The sequence below is a fragment of the Schistocerca gregaria genome, chromosome 4 (genome assembly GCF_023897955.1).
Source record: "Schistocerca gregaria isolate iqSchGreg1 chromosome 4, iqSchGreg1.2, whole genome shotgun sequence".
Classification (NCBI taxonomy): Eukaryota; Metazoa; Arthropoda; class Insecta; order Orthoptera; family Acrididae; genus Schistocerca; species Schistocerca gregaria.
The window spans coordinates 707,452,144-707,477,245 of NC_064923.1; the positions used below are offsets into that span (position 1 = coordinate 707,452,144).

General features: G+C 44.3%; 1 protein-coding gene across 4 annotated transcripts in view; it reads left to right on the forward strand.

Annotated features, from left to right (window-relative positions):
- The window catches only part of LOC126266685 (proton-coupled amino acid transporter 1-like), a 421,916-nt gene that overhangs the window by 296,865 nt on the left and 99,949 nt on the right, over positions 1–25,102 (forward strand). For all 4 annotated transcript variants that reach the window (XM_049971110.1, XM_049971111.1, XM_049971112.1 and 1 more), the window contains one exon: positions 4,154–4,304. In XM_049971110.1, the coding sequence (XP_049827067.1) occupies positions 4,154–4,304 (151 nt within the window). The remainder of the gene's footprint in view (positions 1–4,153; positions 4,305–25,102) is intronic.

Sequence of the window (25,102 nt, forward strand, 5' to 3'; positions counted from 1 at the left end):
GCCAGCGTCAGCGTTATAGCGGTTGGATGGAAACACACACCGCAATCAGTCATCCCAATGGCTGGGTTCGAGGATGAGCACCGAAATCGAGCATTCCGATGGTTTGGGGACTCACCACAACCAACCCCATAAGGAAAAGAAAGCTACATTACCATTCAAGTAGCTTATTTGCCAGAAATGTCAATGTCTATCCATAGTATTTGTACTGTGCAATCACATTTGCAACACTCAACTAATGTTTGAATATCAAACTCAGCTGTTAGAACGTAATGGTTAACTTACATCGTATAAGAAATGTAGAATGAAATGCTTCGGCTTTTAATTGCTAAAATAGGCACACGCGATGTTTGTCGATTTCAGCGCCATATACCACAAACTGAAAACAATAGACTCAGTTAACCGCATGTATTTGTCAGTGTAGAATCGGAATACGAAATAAAAATGGTGGCAGGGGTCTCATTTGAAAACACTAAGTTGAACTGCCCACACAGGAGGGGTGTTAGGAAATGGCCAGTTGTAGCACAGACAGATGTCTCCTTTACTTATACTAACTTTTCACTAAAACATTTTTGTCATACGATGCGTCGTTTTCGAGACACTTAGTTGCCTCTCAGGTTAAAACACCCTGTATACACTATATGTACGGTGATTCAGCTGCCCCTACTAATGTGTTTTATGCAACCCACAGTGTCTTCAAAAACCATGTGCGAGATTTTCGTGTTCTCTCGCTCACTACGAGCAAAATATTAGTCCTATAGAAAAAATGGATAAGAGCTTTTTGTGCGAAATTTAATGTAGTTAAATTTTACACTGGAGGCCAAAAGTTTTAAGTTACTCAAGATAATCGCGTTGGAAGGTGACTGTTGTACGTTTTCTTTAGTAATTCGGAATCTGCGGCCTTTAGCGAAAACGTATCGCAGTACAAAATTTAAGTACATTTTCTAAAAACAGATCTTGTTCATTTTTCTGTAGGACTAATAGTTAGCACGTAATGAGAGAGAGAAAATATGGAAATCTTTTGCGTTGTACTTGAAGGCATTGTGGATTGCATCCGGTAGGGCAGCTCATTCATCTTGTATAGTGAAGGGATTGCTATTTAGTGTAAGGTCTAACATGTAAGTGACTATCGGTATAAAACAGCTCCAAACGAGACTCATCTGTAAACAATACGTTTTGGAACTATGTCATGAAACAAGGAACCACAGACTTCATAACATTTTTCAATATGATAAATATCGCTTTATCATTCTCAATACACGTATTTCGCATCTTCGATTGCAGTTCCTATAGTGTGTCATTTTCAAGCATACATATCTAATGGAGTAGTAGCTATCAGCAATATTATAAGAAAGGAAGATAGGGCAGATCCCATTTCATGACGGCAGAACAAGCTATTATCGACGAGTGAAGAAAGTTAACGTCTGAAATCTACCACATGTACTGCTTCGTTTGGTTGTTGCTTTACAAATACAGCCGTTAAATTTATATTTACGTAACTTAGCATGGCCTTCATCCCAAGCTGTAGTCACGCTAAACAGGGTGTAAAAAAATGTACAGCAGCAATTGCTGGACATATTCCTCATATACAGACGAAGAAATTACATTATATGAACATTGGTCTCGAAACGCTGTGTTTCCATGTTACAACTCATTTTCTCCAACTCATTAATCATGGGAAACAGGAACACAATGAACGAGCATATCACGCGCGCCTCTTCCTCACAGGAAATGTTGAATATGCCGTCCGTGGGCATTGATACAATATGCATCAACCCGCCTTGGTTGCGGTGATGTATCACTGGAGTATTGCGTATGTCTTCACAGTCTTCCATAATACGGGCACGGAGACGCTGAGCATCTTGTATTGGGGTTCCATACACAAGAGCTTTCAAATACCCCCACAAATAAAAGTCCACTGGGTTTCGGTCCGGAGAGCATGGATTCCAGGCAATTGGTCTATCTCCGCCTATCCATCTGTTGCCGAATCCGTTGTTTGGAATTCGACAGACATTAATTCTAAAATGAGGTGATGCTCCATAGTGCATCAAGAACATGTTTTGTCCCACTGTTAAAGGCACATCTGCTAACAGATCAGTTAGAACATTCTCTACGAAATTATGATAACTTTGTCCGTTGACCCTGAGTGGAAGCAAATGAGGCCCCACCAGTCATCAACAATGCCGTCCCAAACATCGACAGAAAATCTCTGTTGATGAGTTGCTTCTACAGTTGCTCGAGTACTGAGTCTACCCATACATGCCGATTGTGAAAATTTGCAATCTGATCTCTTTGAAACGACGCCTCATCTGTGAACAGCACCGTTCCACTAAAATTAGGGTTGTCACTTTGTCGCAGACGAGTACCTGTACAGGAAAATCAGTTACTGATAGTGCCTGCACACGCTGTAAACGGTGTGGTGCAGCTGATCCTCGTGTAACACTTAGATTAGATTAGTTTTCGTTCCATAGATCCGTGTTGAGGAGATCCTCGTGGATGTGGAACATGTCACCTTTTTTTATTTTTTATTTTTTATTTTTTTTAAGCTGAAATAACAATACTAATAGTATAAATATATACAACACATCCTTTGTTTCTATTAAAAAATTCGTCAATGGAATAGAAGGAGTTGGCCACTAGTACGTCTTTCAGTCTCCTTTCAAACTGATCTCTATTTGTAACTAAATTTTTTATGTTTGCTGGCAAATTATTGAAGATGAGTGTTACTGAGTAGTGGACCCCTTTTTGCACTAAATTAAGAGCATTTTAAGTCCTTGTGCAGATCATTTTTGTTCCTGGTATTGTATGTATGAACTGAGCTGTTTGTTGGAAAAAGAGATATATTATTTAGGACAAATTTCATTAAGGAGTAAATATACTGAGAGGCAGTAGTTAGTATACCCAGTTCTTTGAAGAGGTTTCTACAAGACGTCCGTGATGTTACTCCACAAATAATACGTATTACACGCTTTTGGACTCTGAAAACTTTTGTTTGACTTGGAGATTTACCCCAAAATATTATATCATATGACATTATGGAATGAAAGTAGGCAAAGTATGCAAGCTTTTTCACTTTTATGTCGCCTATGTCTGCTAACACTCGAATTGCAAATACAGATTTGTTAAGGCGTTTCTGCAGTTCTGTGGTGTGCTCCTCCCAACTGAATTTATTATCAAGTTGTAATCCCAGGAATTTAAGACTATCAACCTCTTCTATCTGCTCTTCTTCGTACTTTATGCATATGCTGGGTGGAAAGCTCTTGCAGGTTCTGAATTGCATATAGTGAGTCTTTTCGAAGTTTAATGTCAGTGAGTTGTCTTTAAACCATTTATTAACATCCATGAAAAAATCATTAGCAGATCTTCCTATAACTACACTCGACATACTATTTATTGCAATACTTGTGTCATCTACAATACTTGTTGTCATCTGCGTCACCAGACAGTCTTGTGGTCAACATTCTGTGTTGCAGCTGCATGTATGCTGCAGCTGGTCCTCGTGTAACTCTCACCAGACAGTCTTATGGTCAACATTCGGTTTTGCAGCTGCATCTCTTGTACTGACACTAGAGTCGTCGTCAACTGCTTCAAAAATTGCCAGCCCCGTTTCACACACTCCCTTCCCTTCAACCGTAACAACGCAAACCCACCACTGCACTGTACAAGCACTCATCAAACTCATCCATACGACGCACATACGCTGCTGATACTTCGTAACAGGTCAGAGGAAGGCAACGGCAAACCACCTCCACAAGGTCTCTGCCATGAGCAGCGATGCAGGATTCCTGCATTTGTTTCCCTGCACTAATGTCCTGAGTGTTGGACTACTCTGACGTTTGATAAACGTGGTTAACATAGGACACTGTCCACTCAAGATGAATAAATACGCATTGACGCCTTTCACAGTGAGCTGTTATTTGAGAATGGCACAACGGCCGAATTCGCGATCATAATTAAACACATTCAACAAAACCCGGAAAATGTTGTCATTTCTAAAATACTACAGGACTATGGATGCAGGTAAACAGAGAATAATTGCTCATACTTGTTGTTTATTTCATTCATTTCTGTGAAGAAAGTAGCGTCGTAGGAACGTCACGTAACTGGCGCCCAGTGGTACACGTCGCTAAAGTTGTGTGTGTGTGTGGTGCGACAGGTACCTCGAGACGATGATCCACCTGCTGAAGGGGAACGTCGGCTCCGGCATGTTCGCCATGGGCGACGCCTTCAAGAACGCCGGCTTGGCCCTGGGCACGGTGGCCACCATCTTCCTCGGCGTCATCTGTGTGCACAGCCAGCACCTGCTGGTACGTAAACATTCACGCCTCCAAACAACAAGTCGCGATAGCAGTTATTTATTAAGTGCACCTTCTTTGTTTCGGTTTGTCTTTTTGATATGTAGACTAATTCTTACGACTTTTTATTCATTTTCGTCGTTTATGAATGGAAGGAAGATAACAAGTTGATCAGAGGCGGACTTCAAACTCTCGTTGATGGCAAGATGGGGAAGAAAATCAGCAGCGAGATTTTTTATGAAACCATCATGAAATTCACCTAATTCGCCAAAACTGATGATGAGTGAATTAGACTTGCTCCAGTTGGCCACTCATACACATGTACCGTTAGAAGCATATTACGACTCAGACAATAAGGGATTTAGAAGCCTGGAAGGTAGGAGATGAGGTACTGGCAAAAGTAAAGGTGTGAGGACGGGTCGTGAGTCGTGCTTGGGTAGATCAGTTGGTAGAGCACTTGCCCGCGAAAGGCAAAGGTCCCGAGTTCGAGTCTCGGTCCGGCACACAGTTTTAATCTGCCAGGAAGTTTCATATCAGCGCACACTCCGCTGCAGAGTGAAAATCTCATTCTGGAAACATCCCCCAGGCTGTGGCTAAGCCATGTCTCCGCAATATCCTTTCCTTCAGGAGTGCTAGTTGTGCAAGATTCGCAGGAGAGCTTCTGTAAAGTTTGGAAGGTAGGAGGCGAGGTACTGGCAGAAGTAAAGGTGTGAGGACGGGTCGTGAGTCGTGCTTGGGTGGCTCAGTTTGTAGAGCACTTGCCTGCGAAAGGCAAAGGTCCCGAGTTTGAGTCTCGGTCCGGCACACAGATTTAATATACCAGGATGTTTCAATAAAGGATTTACTTGTCAACAATTAATGACCGATCACAAAAATTGATTAGTGGCGTTAGAACTGTTTCTTTTCCAAAAATCAGGCTTCATATTGATTCAGAAAAATTGCGTGCGCCACAACACATAACGAATGTGTTCACACTGAAACTTCAGGTATACTGTTAACGCGGCGTGAATGATTCACCTAACCATATCGAAACACTCACACCACCGCGTCTGCATCTCAAGCGCGCCGCTGACCTATTGGGGTTCATTCCTATATTACAGTCATGGCTTTCTGTTCTCCTAAGAATGTCGGGGCACTTTCAGCAACACCTCCTCGCCTTGAACGGTTGCTATTACAGTCTATCAACATTTTCACGACTTGTGATTGCTGGGAACAGCTCTACATACTGTAAAACTAATTCTTAGCAGTAGCTAAGGCGAAATTTTGTCTTGTTTCTGTGCGTATGCTTACCTAAGTTGTTTCTGAAGTTTTGAAAATAAGTGGATTATTACCAGGTTTTCTATACCATGCCCTACAGTTTGTGCTCCAACCATTATTCAGTAAACGTCCTTAGTACAACTGATCTTGCGCCTATCAACCACTTGAGAGAGATGGAAATTAAAAAACAGCCCAAAGTACTTCGGCTAACTGGAACTGTTACTGCGCGAATTTGTGTTGCTGATATTTGCTGATCCATAACAGACGACTTCCCTTCCCTAGTTGATGTTGATTCACTTGCCTTTCATGGACCAAGTTGACGAAATGCTGAACGTTGTTCCACTTTAATACATACCAAACATGTAAGCCGATCCTTTTTGGCGTAATGTTCGAAAACATCCATATGAGCTATGTTCGTCTATTATTCGCATCAATACACCTCTTTTTTCCTTCTCTAAATCAGATGTTTCTGTAAAACTTTGCATTCATCATACAGTTTGAATAACCTACGGACGCCATCGTCAGTTCTTCTAATAGCAAATGGAAAATATTTGAATCACTAATGCTGCGTATTCCTTTGCTGTAGGCATTACGAGTCTTAGACGGAAGAAGAGAATGTTTAAACTTGCTGATTTGAGGGTAATTTGGCTTCAGTAGTTTGAGCGAAAGCGTTATCTTAAGAGAGTTGTAAAATTTCTTTTTAAATTTGTTTTATAAACTACTAAAAGAAGCTGGTGCTATCTTATAAACCTAGGAACAATATATCACAGAAGCAGCGCAAATTGAAGTAGTAATTGAAAAATCATCGAAGAGGATAAATTTGGTTACAAAATAAGCAAACCAACCACATTATTTTCATTCGGCCGGGCTCAAAGCATAGAACACGTCATAATACATTTTATAATGATTAACGCCAGGTAATCTGTAATACGTTAATTATTAACGTTTCTTCTGTACTACAAGCTTGTTTCGGCAATAGCGCCATTCTGAAGTTAACCTGTAGATAATATATTTGGCGAGTCTACTTATGTTTATAAAAAGTTGTACATAAAGGTTAGTTTACATGTATACTTACATCCAGTTGAAATAGATGCTCATATTGCAGCAGTAAGTAAACTGTCGACTATCTATTTGTTGCAAGATTATTATAATCAACAATGTTATATTTGTATGGAATATTTTCGTGAAATACTATTGACATCTGAATTGGTAGTTTATTCTTGTTGATGCTTTATTTTTCCAGAGTGATCTTTGCTAGCGATTAACGTTAGTTATGTTTCATGGACATTATAATTATGTTGTGCTTTGTGTCTACGGTTATCTTTTCTGTTTACTGTCTTTTATACCCGTTCCCGTTTTCTAAAACGTCAATAAAATTTTCTACATAATTTTTTCGTTTGAGATCGATTTATGGTTAAGGGTATCGTTTTTATGATTTTTTTGTGTGCACATGTATTTCCAATTCTTCCAGAATGTTCATGGCATGTCCTTTTGACAAAATGTGTAGAACTTGTAAAGCATTTCGATATGTTCTGCTTCGTAATTTTAGCTTTTGAGATGCAGATAAAGTCTTGGTCGATTGATGTCGCAATTTCTTTGGTGTTCTTTGAATCTAATGCTAAAATTTCGTCCCGTATAACCAATACAAAATTTTGTGCAATTTTTACACAAACTTTTGAGTATGCCTTGGTTTACAAAACCGGGATTTTGGTTTTTCCACATCTAATATTCATTTTTAGATAGTTTCTTATTCGGAAAGCTAGTTTATAGTTGTTTTGTTTAAGATTTGGATTATTTTATTCGATATTTGCCCCAAGTACATTGTCGGTACATATGTAGCTTTATGTTTAGTTTTGTTTTCTCTTGTTAATTTTATAACTTTGTATGCGGTTTGGTTCTTAGGTGGAGCTCCAATGTTATGCGCGTAATGGGGCCCCTTAGGGATATGGCGGCTAAGGAGGGGAAGAAATCCAGTGTGCACTCCGTTTGCATTCCGGGAAGAGTCATTCCTGATGTGGAAAGGGTCCTTCCGGATGCCATAAAGAGCACAGGGTGCAGCCAGCTGCAGGTGGTGGCACATGTCGACACTAATGTCGTGTGTCGCTTTGGATCTGAGGAAATTCTCTCTGGATTCCAGCGGCTATCTGATTTGGTGAAGGCTGCCGGTCTTGCATACGAGATGAAGGCAGAGCTCACCATCTGCAGCATCGTCGACAGAACCGACTGCGGACCTTTGGTGCAGAGCCGGGTGGAGGGTCTGAATCAGAGGCTCAGACGGTTTTGCGACCGTGTTGGCTGCAGATTCCTTGACTTGCGCCATAGGGTGGTGGGGTTTCGGGTTCCGCTGAATAGATCAGCTGGCGGCTACACGGGTAGCGGAGGCTGTGTGGCGTGGACTGGGCGGTTTTTTAGGTTAGAAGGCCTCGGGAAAGTACGGGGTGGGCTGCAGTGTCAAAGGGTGCAATGCAAATACAGGACGTGCTTGGATCAAGGAACAGTCGGAATTACAGTTGTAAATTGTTGTAGTTGTGCTGGAAAAGTCCCTGAGTTTCAAGCGCTAATAGAAAGCACAGAAGCTGATATCGTTATAGATACAGAGAGCTGGCTAAAGCCTGAAATAAGTTCTGCAGAAATTTTTACGAAGTCTCAGACGGTGTTTATGTCTGTCAGTAGTGGTTTATCTTGTAGTGAAGTAGAAGTAGATACTCCGTGCGAATTGGTATGGGGGGAAGTTATACTTAACAGCCGAACTAAGTTAATAATTGGCTCCTTCTACCGACCCCCAGACTCCGATGATACAGTTGCGGAACAGTTCAGAGAAAGTTTGAGTCTCATAGCAAATAAATACAACACTCATACGGTTATAGTTGGTGGGGACTTCAACCTTCCCTCGATATGTTGGCAAAAATACTTGTTCAAAACCGGTGGTAGGCAGAAAACATCTTCCGAGATTGTCCTAAATGCTTTCTCCGAAAATTATTTCGAGCAGTTAGTCCACGAACCCACGCGAATTGTAAATGGTTGCGAAAACACACTTGACCTCTTAGCCACAAACAATCCAGAGCTGATAGAGATCATCATGACTGATACAGGGATTAGTGATCACAAGGTCGTTGTAGCTAGGTTCAATACAGTTTCTTCCAAATCCATCAGAAACAAACGCATAATAATTTTATTTAGAAAAGCGGATAAAGTGTCACTAGAAGCCTTCGTAAAAGACAATCTCCATTCCTTCCGAACTGATAATGCAAATGTAGACGAGATGTGGCTCAAATAGCCACATATAGTAACAACAGCAATTAAGAGATTCATACCTCATAAATTGGTAAGAGATGGAACGGATCCCCCGTGGTACACAAAACAGGTCCGAACGCTGTTGCAGAGGCAACGGAAAAAGCATGCGAAGTTCAGAAGAACGCGAAATCCCGAAGATTGGCTAAAAGTTACAGACGCGCGAAATTTGGCACGGACTTCGATGCGAGATGCCTTTAATAGGTTCCACAACGAAACAATGTCTCGAAATTTGGTAGAAAATCCGAAGAAATTCTGGTCGTATGTAAAGTACACAAGCGGGTTTCTTAGAATTAGATACCTTAGGGGTTGCGAAGCAACTCAAATTGCTTGATACGGGCAAGTCTTCAGGTCCAGATACTATACCGATTAGGTTCCTTTCAGATTACGCTGATACAATAGCTCCCTACTTAGCGCTCATATACAACCGCTCGCTCACCGATAGATCTGTACCTACAGATTGGAAAATTGCGCAGGTCGCACCAGACCTATAACATTGACGTCGGTTTTCAGTAGGGTTTTGGAGCATATACTGTATTCAAACATTATTAATCACCTCGAAGGGAGCAATCTATTGATATGTAATCAGCATAGCTTCAGAAAACATCGCTCTTGTGCAACGCAGCTAGCTCTTTATTCGCACGAAGTAATGGCCGCTATCGACAGGGGATCTCAAGTTGATTCCGTATTTTTAGATTTCCGGAAAGCTTTTGACACCGTTCCTCACAAGCGACTTCTAATCAAGCTGCGGAGCTATGGGATATCGTCTCAGTCGTGCGACTGGATTCGTGATTTCCTGTCAGGAAGGTCGCAGTTCGTAGTAATAGACGGCAAATCATCGAGTAAAACTGAAGTGATATCAGGTGTTCCCCAGGGAAGCGTCCTGGGACCTCTACTGTTCCTGATCTATATAAATGACCTGGGTGACAATCTGAGCAGTTCTCTTAGACTGTTCGCGGATGATGCTGTAATTTACCGTCTAGTAAGGTCATCCGAAGACCAGTATCAGCTGCAAAGCGATTTAGAAAAGATTGCTGTATGGTGTGTCAGGTGGCAGTTGAAGCTAAATAACGAAAAGTGTGAGATGATCCACATGAGTTCCAAAAGAAATCCGTTGGAATTCGATTACTCGATAAATAGTACAATTCTCAAGGCTGTCAATTCAACTAAGTACCTGGGTGTTAAAATTACGAACAACTTCAGTTGGAAGGACCACATAGATAATATTGTCGGGAAGGCGAGCCAAAGGTTGCGTTTCATTGGCAGGACACTTAGCAGATGCAACAAGTCCACTAAAGAGACAGCTTACACTACACTCGTTCGTCCTCTGTTAGAATATTGCTGCGCGGTGTGGGATCCTTACCAGGTGGGATTGACGGAGGACATCGAAAGGGTGCAAAAAAGGGCAGCTCGTTTTGTATTATCACGTAATAGGGGAGAGAGTGTGGCAGATATGATACGCGAACTGGGATGGAAGTCATTACAGCAAAGACGTTTTACGTCGCGGCGAGGTCTTTTTACGAAATTTCAGTCACCAACTTTCTCTTCCGAATGCGAAAACATTTTGTTGAGCCCAACCTACATAGGTAGGAATGATCATCAAAATAAAATAAGAGAAATCAGAGCTCGAACAGAAAGGTTTAGGTGTTCGTTTTTCCCGCGCGCTGTTAGGGAGTGGAATAGTAGAGAGATAATATGATTGTGGTTCGATGAACCCTCGACCAAGCACTTAAATGTGAATTGCAGAATAGTCATGTAGATGAAGATGTAGATGTGTGTTTTTCACACAGTTTGTCAACTATATTCAGATTGAAATTATTTTGTTGGGTTATATATTAGAACACTGGAAGCTCATTTTGTATTAATTCGTGTTCGAGTGGTAAACTGACTACTCTATTGATCATTGAGTTGACATAGGCTTATCTTCGTGATTTTGGGTGACAAGAGCTTCTACTGATTATGCTGTCTGTAAGGTTCAAACACGTAATGATTGTTATTCTTGTCAAGAGTAATGCATTCAGTTTTTTGTTTTTCTGTTTTTCAATTCCCTTTCAATCATTTTTGCTACTTTTACTATCAGTTCATTTTGTTTTCTTAGTGGAAGTTTTGCCATATAGATGACAACTTTTGTTGTAAATATATGGCGTATAATGATTGTGTTATGAATTTTGGGCTCCACGGAAAAAATGTTGCTGCAATAATGTGGGATCATGACTCACGTTTGTTCATTAGAAATATGTAATAAAATTATACCATTCTGAAGAGAGAGGCAATTGTGATGCGTGTAGTAGCTGCATACTGCTGCATCGGAATTGATTTCGGATAACGAGGCCAACCTCTTCCAAATGTAACACTTCAGCAATAATAGTAACCGATCCTGTTCAGTAGCTTGTGTGATTCCTCGAGTTCAGTGGGAAAAGCTTGGAGTGCTTGCGAATCAGATTGATCAATTTGAAGATGAAAAACTTCAAATATATTGTTTCTGGGTCATTTCTCATAGGTAAGTGAGACTGTATGTCAGCTTTTGCAAGCTGTGCAGCAGAGTGATAAAGAATTCCCTACTGGTAATTTGAAAGAAGTAGTAATCAACGTTACAGCTTTTTTCTGTGTGAAGAAGCATATGTTTTGTCTGAGGAAAAAGAACAGTCAAGAGTTTATGACCGCCCTCAGAAAAACGTTTTACCTTTCAGATATTGTCGAAATTTCGTGACACTATACATAATGGTAAACGCTTCTGCTTCCAGCTAGCTGTAGTTGACTTAGGTCGTGGTCAACGTCTTAGACGAGAATTCTGTGGGGCGTTCAGTGTTGCGAACATTGAGAGATAAAGCTGCGCCTACTCCATCTGATGTATCCACTGGAAACACTGCTGGTTCTTGCGGATCAGAATGAATAAGGCATGGGTGATTAGGCAATAAATTTGTCAAATTTTGAAATTATTGTTCGCATTCTGCAGTCCATTGGAAAGGAACGGCAAAGGAGTGCGTTCAGAGGAAATTTAGGGTAGAAGGTCGGTTTTCCTAGAACTGCCTATAACTCTCGTACATTTTTAGGAGAGGGCAATCTTCGGATGGCGTCTACATGCTTAGCCTAGAGACAATCGCCGCGGACGTCAATTTGATGTCCCTAATATTCAATTTCGTACAGATAAACAAGCACGTCTGTATGTTATGCTTAAGCGCTGCGTCGGTTAAAACGTGGAAAAGACGCTCCAGTTTTTAGATCCGCTGTTCTGGTGCCTGTCTGGACACAATGACATCATCGAAATAATTTGAGCGCTGCGGATCTTTCGTCGTCACATGTTCAAGAAAGCGCTGAAATAACGCAGTAGAAGCAGATGTGCTTCCGAAGGGAAGGCGCTGGTATATATAGAAGCCGACTTGTGTACTGAACGCCACAGATCTTTTTTTCGTTTGCTTACTGGGTGGAAGTTGAAGAAGAGCATCGGCTAAATGTCTTTTAGAAAGAAAAAAAAAATTCTTAAGGGACCAAACTGCAGAGGTCATCGGTGTCTAGACCTACACACCACTTAAACTAACTTAAACTAACCTGTGCTAAGAACAACAGACACACCCATGGCCGAGGCAGGACTGGAACTTCCGGTGGGAGGCTGACTTTTAGAGAAGAATCGTCTACCTGCAAGGCAATTCGTAAGCTCCTCACATCCTGACAGCGGGAAAGAATCAATAGCCATCTGAATGACAATTCTTGCTTTAAATTCGGCACAAAGTCTGACATTCCCTTTCAATTTCTTGTGGTAACCATGATGTCCGCTGACAGGCATAAATGGGTTTCAAAATACCAGTCTGTCCTGATCTGTTAAGTTGAGAAGCGACTTCATCGCGAATGGCGTGAGGCAAAGGACGTGCACGGTAACACCGGTTGAGCATTGTCTCTGAACGTAATGCGCGCTTGAGTACTCTTTGCATGTCCCAATATGCCATCAAACCACTGTCCAAATTTTTCACTCAGTTGATGAATGATGGCATGGGAAATTTTCGTATTAATAGCGCAAGGACATGGTCCTGAATATCTAATCCAAACAAATCAAGCGCATCCATGACAAAAAATATTGGGACTCAAGCGTGATTGAAGGACTGTGAAGCGTAGTGATGCAGTCGTACCTCCATAGTTTGCAAAGTGTGTGTCTCAAGAACAGAGATACTTCCACCGTTGTAGATTGTGAGGTGTAGGCTTGATTTTTGCAGCTAAGGTCGTCCCAACTGCTCATAAGTAGTCTGATTAATGGATGTGATTGAAGCACTAGTATCTAAACGAAATGGTTAAGACTGATCGCAAATCGTTAAAGATAAGAATAGTTCGCGGTTTGTTTTCTGAATACAACTGTCAGTTCTGGCTTTCAGAGGACTGCTTTTACCTCTTTCGCGAGGGACAGAGTCTTTTGCTGATTGATTTCAGTTGTTTTCCTGTGAGTATTGCCAGGAGGAGCAGGTAACGATTCAGAATGTGAGATGATATTAATCTCCATTTGCTGAAATCTAGTTTGAAGGGGAACAGAGTTTGTTTTGCGCTTCTTTTGCAGAACACTTGCCGCCTGTGTCCTGACTTATGACAGTGTTGGCATTCCGCTAGGCATAAGAAGCAGTGTTTGCGATTATGTGTGACATAATACTTGACACAGAACTTTGGAGCGCTTGAATTTGTAGCGTAAGTGGCTCGGCGCCTCATGCCCTCCTGTACAAAGGGGTCTGCGGCTGTTGTTGCACTTCTACCAGTCTGGTTACGCTCGTTAGTAATGTTTGGATTCGTTGGCTCTGAAACTGAACAAGTTCAGTGAGTGATTATCCTCCAAAAGTTCCCATTGCACACAAAATTTGAATCACTTCAGGAGAAGATATAAAAAATTTAGGAACGCTGTAAGAATAATGGAAAAATGAAGAATTTTCGACACGTTTCTCACTTGGCTGTTCTTAGAAGAGCAAAAATTCAATTAGTTCCACCGACACTGAAAAAAATGCTGATTAGTTCAGTATGTAGAGATGAAGAATCTTCTACCGTGGATCGAAGTCGTCACTAATCACAAGCTTCTCGCCAGAAATGTCTGTTGTGTCAAAAAATGTTCAAATGTGTGTGAAATCTTATGGGACTTCACTGCTAAGGTCATCAGTCCGTAAGCTTACACACCACTTAACCTAAAGTATACTAAGGACAAACCACACACCCATGCCCGAGGGAGGATTCGAACCTCCGCCGAGACCAGCCGCACAGTCCATGACTGCAGCGCCTGAGACCGCTCGGGTTTGTTGATTCCGTCATTGCAACAAAGTGGATGAACTCCCTAGAAAACGTCAAACATTACGGAGCGATTAAAACATAAATGCACTTATTTGCAGTAAATGTAAGTGTCATGTGACTAGGGCGTCCCGTCGGGTAGACCATGCGCCGGGTGCAATTCTGTCGATTTGACGCCACCTCGGCGACTTGCGCGTCGATGACGATGAAATGATGATGATTAAGACAACGCAACACTCAGTTCCTGAGCGGAGAAAATCTCCGACCCAGCCGGGAATCGCACCCGTGCCCTTATGATTGACATTCTGTCGCGCTGACCACTCAGCTACCGGGGGCGGACACTTATTTGCAGTATACACAGCGTAAAGCGTGCTTTGTGCCCTTGAATCTCTCTGCAGTCTCTCTCTGTTCCACTAGTACTGTATTTCAATATTCACTAGCACCCGGAGTAGCAATGGTATCGTTCTAAGTTCGTAAAGTCTCACTGCATTGTCTTCCGTAAGCTCTGCGTCATCTGAGAGTATTCTGAGAATAATCTGAGGCAGAACGTATTCTTTCTCTGCTGTTATTACTCCCCCCCCTTCTCTCCGCCACCCCATATGTGCAGGGGGGTGGACTGTTACCAGATATAGTTTGTCGCCCTTCACCCACGTGAGATTAAAAATGTGAAAAGCATAATATAAAAGCTGGACATGGCGGCTGACAAAAATAAAAGATTTGTACAATAAAAAGACAGATAATCAGTTTCAAAAGTTCAAATATAAAAGATTGATTTGGTGATTAATTAAAGTATAGAAAAATATGAATGGCAAATGAGTGTCACATACGAATAAATGGAACTAGATAGGCAGTTCCATAAATTAAAACGGAAAGGTCTATGTGATGAGTCATTAAAACAGATACCGAGAAGAGTCGATGTAGATTGCCAAGCATAAGGGTATGACGGGAACGCAGCATTTAAAGGTAGTGCATAGGCGGGGATTTGTGTGGATGCATGTTCGGAGGAGTGATGGGGGAAGAGTGGAGATGCATGCAGTTCCGAACCAAGACCTGGAAGTGGGTGAATAGGATTGGAGAGGAAGGGAGCCCTGACAAGGGATGGGTGGTAGGGATCTTCTAGATCTGGTGGGTCGGGTGTATACCATGGTGGATTTCGTAGTCGGGTAAGGAAAGGTGATTGAAGTATTGTTGGGAGAGGACGTTGAGAGTGTGTAGGTGTATTTTTGGGGGAATGCGTTGCTAGAGGTGCTTCAGGATCAGTGAGCAGGGAGTGCATAGTGTCGAGTCTACGGTTAACGTAGGATATTCGGAGGTGTTCACGATGGGAGAGTGGGCTCGCGAAGTTTGGTGGAGGATGCAGGTGGGGGAGGTTAGACGTACCGGAAGGCTGGGCAGAGCGCATGGCGTTCGAGGTCGCGATAAGAGGAGAAAAGAATGGAAGTCCACGCCACATAGGCATAGCGGAGATGAGGCGGAGCTCCGGGCACGGCGGTTTAAAAAGCCACACGGTCCAATCACAGTTGCAGGCAGTGAGGGGATGCGAATTCGACATCCTCTGCTGACGTACGTAGCGCGTCTTCGTTGCATATGACAGACCGTCTATAGCAGTGGCTCGGTGCGGCCGATTGAAATGTCTTTTGTGGAAATATGAGCGGTACGCGACATCCCGTGTACGGTCGACTATACTGCAGTACATTGCTTCTTGTGGTTTTCAGCGTACTAAAGCTGATTACGCTGATCAACGGAAGACTTACAAATTCTCGCACGAACGATTCTTCATGCAGACGTCGAGATGGTTGCTTTGGAAAGCAGCACTCCGTCTTCAGGCCACAAGTGGCCCATCGGGATCATCCGACCGCCGTGTCAGCCTCAGGTGACGATGCGGATAGGAGGGGCGTGTGGTCAGCACACCGCTCTCCCAGTCATTATGACGGTTTTCTTTGACCAGAGCCCCTAGTATTCGGTCGAGTAGCTCCTCAATTGGCATCACGAGGCTGAGTGCACCCCGAAAAATGGCAACAGCGCATGGCGGCCTGGATGGTCACCCATCCAAGTGCCGGCTACGCCCGACAGCGTTTAACTTCGGTGATCTCAAGGGAACAGGTGTATCCACTGCGGCAAGGCCGTTGCCCCTTTGGAAAGGTCAGGGCCGATTTCTTTCTCCAACCTTTCGTAATCCGAATTTTCGCTCCGTTACTAATGGCCACGGTATCGACGGGACGTTAAACTCTAACCTCCTTCCTTCAGATTCTAATATCTTGTATTCAGTAGGGGCCTGCCGTGGGTACTTACAGTTTTGTTAGGAGAAAGGGTCAGCCCGAATCAACAGGAACACCGTGAACGCAGAAAGAGTGCGCGGCTGAGCTCTGTGCCTCCGCCACCGGATGTGACGCCAGGCGGCCGTATCCTGCGTGCTGGCGCCCAGAAAGGACACACACTGAGCGGCAGCCGGCACGGCGCAGTCGCGGGAGCACGCCTGCGCACTCGCTAGGTGTCGCCTGCTTCAGTTTCCGGCCTCGTCGTCATACTGAATGTGCCCCGGCTCGTTTAGGGCGGGACAGTAATTGATGTACAGTCCGTTTCAGGCTGCCACGTGCATAGTGTCATAAGCATCGAGCGGTGAGGTAGGTGCGCCGTAAAGGAGCAGCTGCGTTCATTCAGCGATCTGGTGACGTATCTGTTGCGTACCTGCGTGACGCCACACAACAGCTGGCCTCGAGATTGTATACTCTGCTTATCAGTTACACGTCTGATACAAAACATCATGATTACCCGCTTAATACCGTGTTGGTCCACCTATCGAACGCTGTACAGCAGCGAAGATATGGCAAAATGACTGCAGGAAAAATGTGAAGAAATGGAAAAGACAATGATAGCCGCAAGGAGTGACTCGACATATAGAAATGTCAAAACAACCTTCAGTGAAATTGAAAGCAAGGGCGGTAACACAGAGAACCCAGTGGGAATTCCACTGTTAAATATGGAGGAGACTACACTGATGGCCTCTCCGATGGGGAGGACTTGTGTTAGAAGAAGGAAAAGGAATCAGTATAGAAGAGATAAGGAATTCAGTATTAGAATCGAACTTTAATAGAGCTTTGGAAGACTTAGTCATGTAAGGCAGAAGAGATAGATAACATTCCATAGGAATTTCTAACAATCACTGCGGCAAGTGGCAACAAAACGCTTTTCACGTCGACGTGTAGAATGTTGAGACTGGCGATCTACCATCAAACTTTCGGAAAAATATCATCCACACAATTCCCAAGATTGCAAAAACCCACGATTGCGAGAATTATCGCATTATCAAATTAACATCTCATTCATCCAAATTGCTGACGAGGATAATATTCACAAAAATGGAGAAGAAAATTGAGGGTCTGTTAGATGACGACCAGTTTGGCTTTAGGAAAGTTAAAGACACCAGAGAGGCAATTCAGACGTTGCGGTTGATAACAGAAGCCACAATCATAGGATCCGTTGACCCGCAAAAAACGTACGACAATGTCAGATGGTGTAAGGTGATGGAAATCCCGAGAAAAATGGGTGAAAGGTGTACGGAAAGACAGGTAATATAAAGTACATACAAGAACCAGGAGGGAATACACTCCTGGAAATGGAAAAAAGAACACATTGACACCGGTGTGTCAGACCCACCATACTTGCTCCGGACACTGCGAGAGGGCTGTACAAGTAATGATCACACGCTCGGCACAGCGGACACACCAGGAAGCGCGGTGTTGGCCGTCGAATGGCGCTAGCTGCGCAGCATTTGTGCACCGCCGCCGTCAGTGTCAGCCAGTTTGCCGTGGCATACGGAGCTCCATCGCAGTCTTTAACACTGGTAGCATGCCGCGACAGCGTGGACGTGAACCAAATGTGCAGTTGACGGACTTTGAGCGAGGGCGTGTACTGGACGTACCGCCGAATTGCTCAACACGTGGGGCGTGAGGTCTCCACAGTACATCGATGTTGTCGCCAGTGGTCGGCGGAAGGTGCACGTGCCCGTCGTCCTGGGACCGGACCACAGCGACGCACGGATGCGCGCCAAGACCGTAGGATCCTACGCAGTGCCGTAGGGGACCGCACCGCCACTTCCCAGCAAATTGGGGACACTGTTGCTCCTGGGGTATCGGCGAGGACCATTCGCAATCGTCTCCATGAAGCTGGGCTATGGTCCCGCACACCGTTAGGCCGTCTTCCGCTCACGCCCCAACATCGTGCAGCCCGCCTCCAGTGGTGTCGCGACAGGCGTGAATGGAGGGACGAATGGAGATGTGTCGTCTTCAGCGATGAGAGTCGCTTCTGCCTTGGTGCCAATGATGGTCGTATGCGTGTTTGGCGCCGTGCAGGTGAGCGCCACAATCAGGACTGCATACGACCGAGGCACACAGGGCCAACACCCGGCATCATGGTGTGGGGAGCGATCTCCTACACTGGCCGTACACCTCTGGTGATCGTCGAGGGGACACTGAATAGTGCACGGTACATCCAAACCGTCATCGAACCCATCGTTCTACCATTCCTAGACCGGCAAGGGAACTTGCTGTTCCAACAGGACAATGCACGTCCGCATGTATCCCGTGCCACCCAACGTGCTCTAGAAGGTGTAAGTCAGCTACCCTGGCCAGCAAGATCTCCGGATCTGTCCCCCATTGAGCATGTTTGGGACTGGATGAAGCGTCGTCTCACGCGGTCTGCACGTCCAGCACGAACGCTGGTCCAACTGAGGCGCCAGGTGGAAATGGCATGGCAAGCCGTTCCACAGGACTACATCCAGCATCTCTACGATCGTCTCCATGGGAGAATAGCAGCCTGCATTGCTGCACTGTACTAGTGCCGACATTGTGCACGCTCTGTTGCCTGTGTATATGTGCCTGTGGTTTTGTCAGTGTGATCATGTGATGTATCTGACCCCAGGAATGTGTCAATAAAGTTTCCCCTTCCTGGGACAATGAATTCACGGTGTTCTTATTTCAATTTCCAGGAGTGTAGTAAGATCGAAAAACCAAGAACGAAGTACACGGATTGAAAATTGTGTAAGACAAGGATGTATTCTTTCGCCCCTGCTGGCCACTCCATGCAGCAAAAAAGCAATGACGGAAATTTAAAAAAAGGTTCAAGAGTGGAACTAAAATTCAAGTTGAAAGGGTATTAATGATACTATTCGCTGCCGACCTTGCTATCCATAGTGCAAGGGAAGAAGAATTACAGAATTTCTTGAATGGAGAGAACGCTGATTGAGAGTAAATCGAAAAACGACGAAAGTAATGAAAAGTAGCAAAACGAGAACAACGGGAAACTTAACGTCATAACTGGTTATCAAGAAGTAGATCAAGTTAAGTTATTCTGCTACCTAGGCAGCAAAACAACATTGACGGACGGAGCAAGGAGGACGTAAAAAACAGACTAGCAGTGGCAAAAAGAGCATTCCTCGCCAAGAGAAGTCTAGTAGTATGAAACATAATCCTTTATTTGAGGAAGAAATCTCTGGGAATGTAATGGCTGGCTCTGAGCACTATGGGACTTAACATCTAAGGTCATCAGTCCCCTAGAACTTAGAACTACTTAAAGGATTCGAACCTGCCACCGTAGCGGTCGCGCGGTTCCAGACTGAAGCGCCTAGAAACGCTCGGCCACACCGGCCTGCTCTGGGAATGTACATTTGTAGCATAGCATTGTATGGCAGTGAGACATGGACTATGGGGAAACCGAAACAGAAGAGAACAGAAGCATTTGAAATGCGTTGTTACAGAAGAATTTTGAAAATTACCTGGACTGATAAGGTAAGGAATAAGGAGGTTTTCCACATAATAGGAGAGGAAAAAAACACATGGAAAACCCTAATAAGAAGAAGGGATAGGGTGGTAGGATCTCTGTTAAGACAACAGGGAATAGCTTCCATGGTATCACAGGGAGCTGTAGAGGAAGACAGAGATTGCAATACACCCAGCAAACAATTGAGAACGTAGCTTCCAAGCGCTACTCTGAGATGAAGAAGTTGGCACAGGAGAGGATTCTTCGTGGCGGGCCGCATCAAGTTGACTAAAAAAAATGGCTTGTGAGTGTGGAACTTGTGCCCTATTGCGTATATGTGTTCCATCGAGTTCAGATCAGGCGAATCTTGTGGCCAAGACGTGAGTCAGCTATCTTGTTCCTCAAACTACTGCAGTACTATCCTAGTCTTGTGACACGGCTGTTAACTTGCCGGAAGATCTCGTCGCCTCCAGGAAAGACATCAAGCATGAAGGGATGTAGATGGTTTGTGCTAATGTTCAACAGTTCACATCTGTCATGCTGTCTTTCACTACAGCCACAAATGCCACCGAGCGAGGTGGCGCAGTGGTTAGCACACTGGACTCGCATTCGGGAGGACGACGGTTCAATCCCGCGTCCGGCCATCCTGATTTAGGTTTTCCGTGATTTAACTTCAGGCAAATGCCGGGATGGTTGCTTCCAAAGGGCACGGCCGATTTCCTTCCCCATCCTTCTCTAATCCGAGCTTGTGCTCCGTCTCTAATGACCTCGTTGTCGACGGAACGTTAAACACTAATCTCATCCTCCTCCACAAATGCCAGAACCTCCTGGTGAATGCCATACCTCCTCACCGTCCAACACCTCAACAAGTATTGCCCCCGCAAATCCTCGTCCGTGGCGCGGTGCACGTTTCGTACAACTGTTCGCCTGGATGACGGCATAGACGGACACGACTGTCAACCTCGTGCAGCAAGAAACCTTACTCATCCGTCCGGACGACACATTTCCAAGCACCCAGGGTCAAGTCTTTTATGGTCATGTTACCGAGTGCAACCGCATGTGACGATGAATTGAGTCAACACGGGAACGTGTAGGGTCCTCTGCTACGGAGCCCCATATTCAGTATCGCGTGCTGAATGGTGTACCCCGAAAAAGTTGAGCCTGCACCAGCAGTGTACTGTGTCGTCAGCTATGCCACAGATCGCTGCCTATCCTGCTGTGGAGAACAGGCAAGCTTCCGATGCACTCGTTCTGAGAGGAGACGTGGACTTTCAACATCTTGTCGGCCTTTAGCTACTTGCCACAAATACCCACGACAGTAGAACGCGAACAACCAACCTGCTTCGCCGTTTTCGATTTCCTCGTTCCCAGGCGTCGGACCACAGCAGATTGGCTTTTGTCAAAGCCGCTTATGTCGGTGGACTTCTCCATTTGCAGTGTATTTCGAGAGTTGACGTACCAAACTGTGGCTGTCAGTTTGTTGAAGTCACTTTTATCACTGTTGTTAAGTCAGTTATTCGCAGCGTGAACGTTACGTGAAAAACAATAGAACTTTACGAAAATAGCTGTCTTTAATAATAACTTTTTTTTTACTTTTAGCATCTTCCCATCAATATTTATGCATCTCGATCGGTTTCACCTACATGAAACAGTCACTATGCGGTATGTTCCATTGTTTCTAATTTTGGTTAATTCATCCATTCAGTAACAAGAAAAGTGCATAAGCGGATTAACAAATCCAGAACTGTCGTCGGTAACATGTTTTCCGTTCACAGTTTAGCCTTGTCGTCTCGTGTTAACGTGCGAATCATCTGATTTCCCGGCATTAATTTATTATTTGTGTGCACAATGAAATAAAAGAAAAAAAGCGCTAGCACTACCCTTCTATTATAATTCTGACATGGCTGAACTTACTGTTTCGCTTCCTGATGGTATTTTCGTTCTGTCGTTACAAGTACAAGAAAATGCGTGTTTTACCATCAGACGCGTGTCGCTTTATTCAGGTAAAGCATCATCAACGGCCTGTAATTAAAGATTTGTTTTTAAGATCAAAAAACAGTTCTTTAACAATATGTTCGTTTTTACTGATTTCTGCTTCGTTTCTCGCCTACATCGGGAATGCCATCTGTTGGCACATCTTTGGTGTCTTTCTTCGTTAGACATTGATACCTGTTGTCTAATTTTTTGTTGTTATGCTGAACTATGCATTTCTTACGATTTACACCTCACACTTTTTCGCACACCACATTTTACTGTTTATTTTTACCCTTCTAAGAGTCTATTGTGTTTTAAAGCATTATGAACATACCATTGCCACTAGTCTGTCTTTGACCTCATTTTTAGTTAATTGTACGTGTGCTATTCTATTTCATTGTGTTGCTATATATTTATTTGCTATATAAGACTGAAGAAGGAATAGTGATTGAGTGTCTCTTTTTTAGGTAGGGGAGAGAGAAGCAGTGATGAGTGGACATAAGTGTATAGTAGTGTGATGTAGTGTGAATAGGATTAAATGGTGAGGAGCGAGAAGTGAAATGAAATAGGGAGGGAGGGGGGGGGGGAGAGGGCGAAGGATGGAAAAAGCTCTCCTTTTCATTAACACTAAACAAACATTTGCTCAATGACCAAATAAATAATGGAAACCAGACACTTTATAAAATGATTGAAAAATTCCATGAGAAAGAAAATCGAAATGGATGTAATTAAAAAAAGGACATGCATTTGCTTGTAGTTGTAACGGCAGAATGAAAATACTCTCAGGAATTGTAAAGTAACTACGGATAATATGGCCAAACAACTGACAAATTTACTGTTTCGAACTTGAGGCCCTGTTAGATACAACCCATCGGCTGTTCCACTAGTAACCAAGATCGCCCCCCCCCCCCTACCTCCAACGAATCTCTGCCTTTAACTGTCCACCTTCATCTCATGAAATTTCTTTGTCTCATTATGTTCGTGTTCGAGCCCCGAACGAGCTCATTGTCGTCATGACAAGATCCAAAATCATTCCATGTTCTGTATATTTTTAATTTAGTCTGAAGCTAAGTTGGCTCCATAATTAACTACACAAAACGGTGTCTCTCACAACTGTCGATTCCTTATGCATACAAAAAGTGATAATATTGATTGAACCGGACTGACTAGAAGTTTGGTAGTGTTTCTTATAGGTTTGTTGAGATGAGAGCATGGAAGTGTCCTCACTGAAACCCATTATCTCACTGTGAATAGAAGCCTGTTCTGACTGTTGATAAAAGTTACCAAAGTTAAGCATAATGTCTAAAACGGAAAACGGGAAGCAAATATGTAAACTTGAATCATTATTATGGCCGAGGGATGCCGCGCTGTGTTAGGACACAGGACTTGCGTTCGATAGGAATGCGGTTCAAATCTTCATCAGGCCATTCGGATTTTCCATGTTTTCCCTACATGCCGGTAGTCTTCCTTCGATGAGCGCTCGGCCGAATTGCGCCTCCTTTAACCGCACATGACGGAATCTGTAGTACTGCAGTTTACTTGACGACAGATATCTGGCTGCCAAGGACAGTACACAGCTCCATCCCGAGCGAGACCACAGCTCCGGAGCTCACCTCTTATGAGTGCCCACAGAACTGCCCACCTCTCCCACTTAGCCACCAGTGTCGTACAGCCGGTAGCGTAGGGTACATAGTGTACCAGTATATTTTCCCTCATTTTTACTCAATTTGCGAATGGAACGCGGGAAAGAAATCTCGGTCATTTTTTTTACGGGTGGGCAATATGCAAGGTCAAGTCTCACTAATGTGACCGCCACCTATGTTCGACGTCAGCTTGCAATAACAAGTCACAGAGAGCAGTGGAGGGGAGGAGGGGGCTATATAAAGCGTGTCCGGATGGACGCGAAAAACAGTTTCGTGGCCGTCCTCCTCGACGTCTCCCGGACATTCGACTCGGTCTGGCATGAGGGGCTGCTTTTTAAGCTATTCGGGCACGGCTTTTCCGTGTCTCATGTCCGCCTCATTGCCACCTACTTAGAAGGTCGCACGTTGTACGTCAGGATCCCGGGCGGTACCTCCACCACGCGTCGAATCCGGGCAAGTGTTCCACAAGGGAGCGTGCTCAGACCGGTCATTTACTGCCTCTTCACCACTAACATGCCCACTGAACGTCGGGTGAATCTCGCCCTCTACGCGGATGACACTGCGGTCTTTGCACGCTCCCGGAGTAAGGCACTCCTCTGCCAATGGCTCCAGCATTCCCCTGACTCCCTAGTCGAATACGCCAGGAAATGGCGTTTGGAGTTCAATTCTGTAAAGACCAAGGCTCTCATCATCTGTCGGCGCAGATGGCCCGTAAATCCCCCCCCCCCTTCCCATCACTGTCCTCGATACCCTGCTCCCTGGGCCAGAACCGCCAAATATCTGGGGTCACCCTGGACAGGAGACTCACCTGGCGTCCCCACATTGAGGACATGAGGCGGAAGGCCTTAGGATGGCTTGGTCAGCTCTACCCCCTCATTAATTCTACCTCTTCCCTTCAACAGCCTCTTGCTATCCTACTCTACACGCCTCTGATCCGCCCCATCCTAGAGTATGCTTTTGTCGTGTGGGTGAACGCCGTCCCCACCAATCTCTATCGTTTACAAACCGTCCAGAACCGTGCTCTTCGACTTGCCTTCCACCTCCTCTTCCGTTTCCCTACCCATGACCTTCACCTTCTTGCTGACATCCCCCTCCTTAAAGTTCGTATCCGCTCCTCTGCCATTTCCTTTCACCAACATTCCCGTCAGTCCAACAATCCTTTAATCCTTTCCGTTGGCACCCACCTCCATCGACTGGCTAGCACCCATTGGCCTGGCCTGACCTTCTTCTCCGCTAAGCCCTCTGAGCTCGTCGTCCCCTCCCCCTCCTAGTTCATTTCTCCATGCCCTCCCACTGGCCCATTCCCCTTTGGGCGTTCCCCTCCCCCTTTTCCTTCTCTGCTATCCTCCTAGACTTCCATCCTCCTCGCACCATATTACAACACCAGTTCCTTCCTCGACTCTCCCCATCCCCACCCATCAAGATACTCGTGTCTGCCCCACACTCATATTGTAGACGCCCACTCACTACGGCCTTTCGTTTTTCTCTTCTCTCACTCTCTCTTCTACTTCCTGTCTTCTCGTCCTTTACCCAGCTTGTCAATTGATCCTTTCGTTTTCTCGCTTCTCCTACTGTCTCTTCTATTGTCCTTTTCCCTTTTTCAAAAATAAATAAATAAATAAATAAATCCCACTT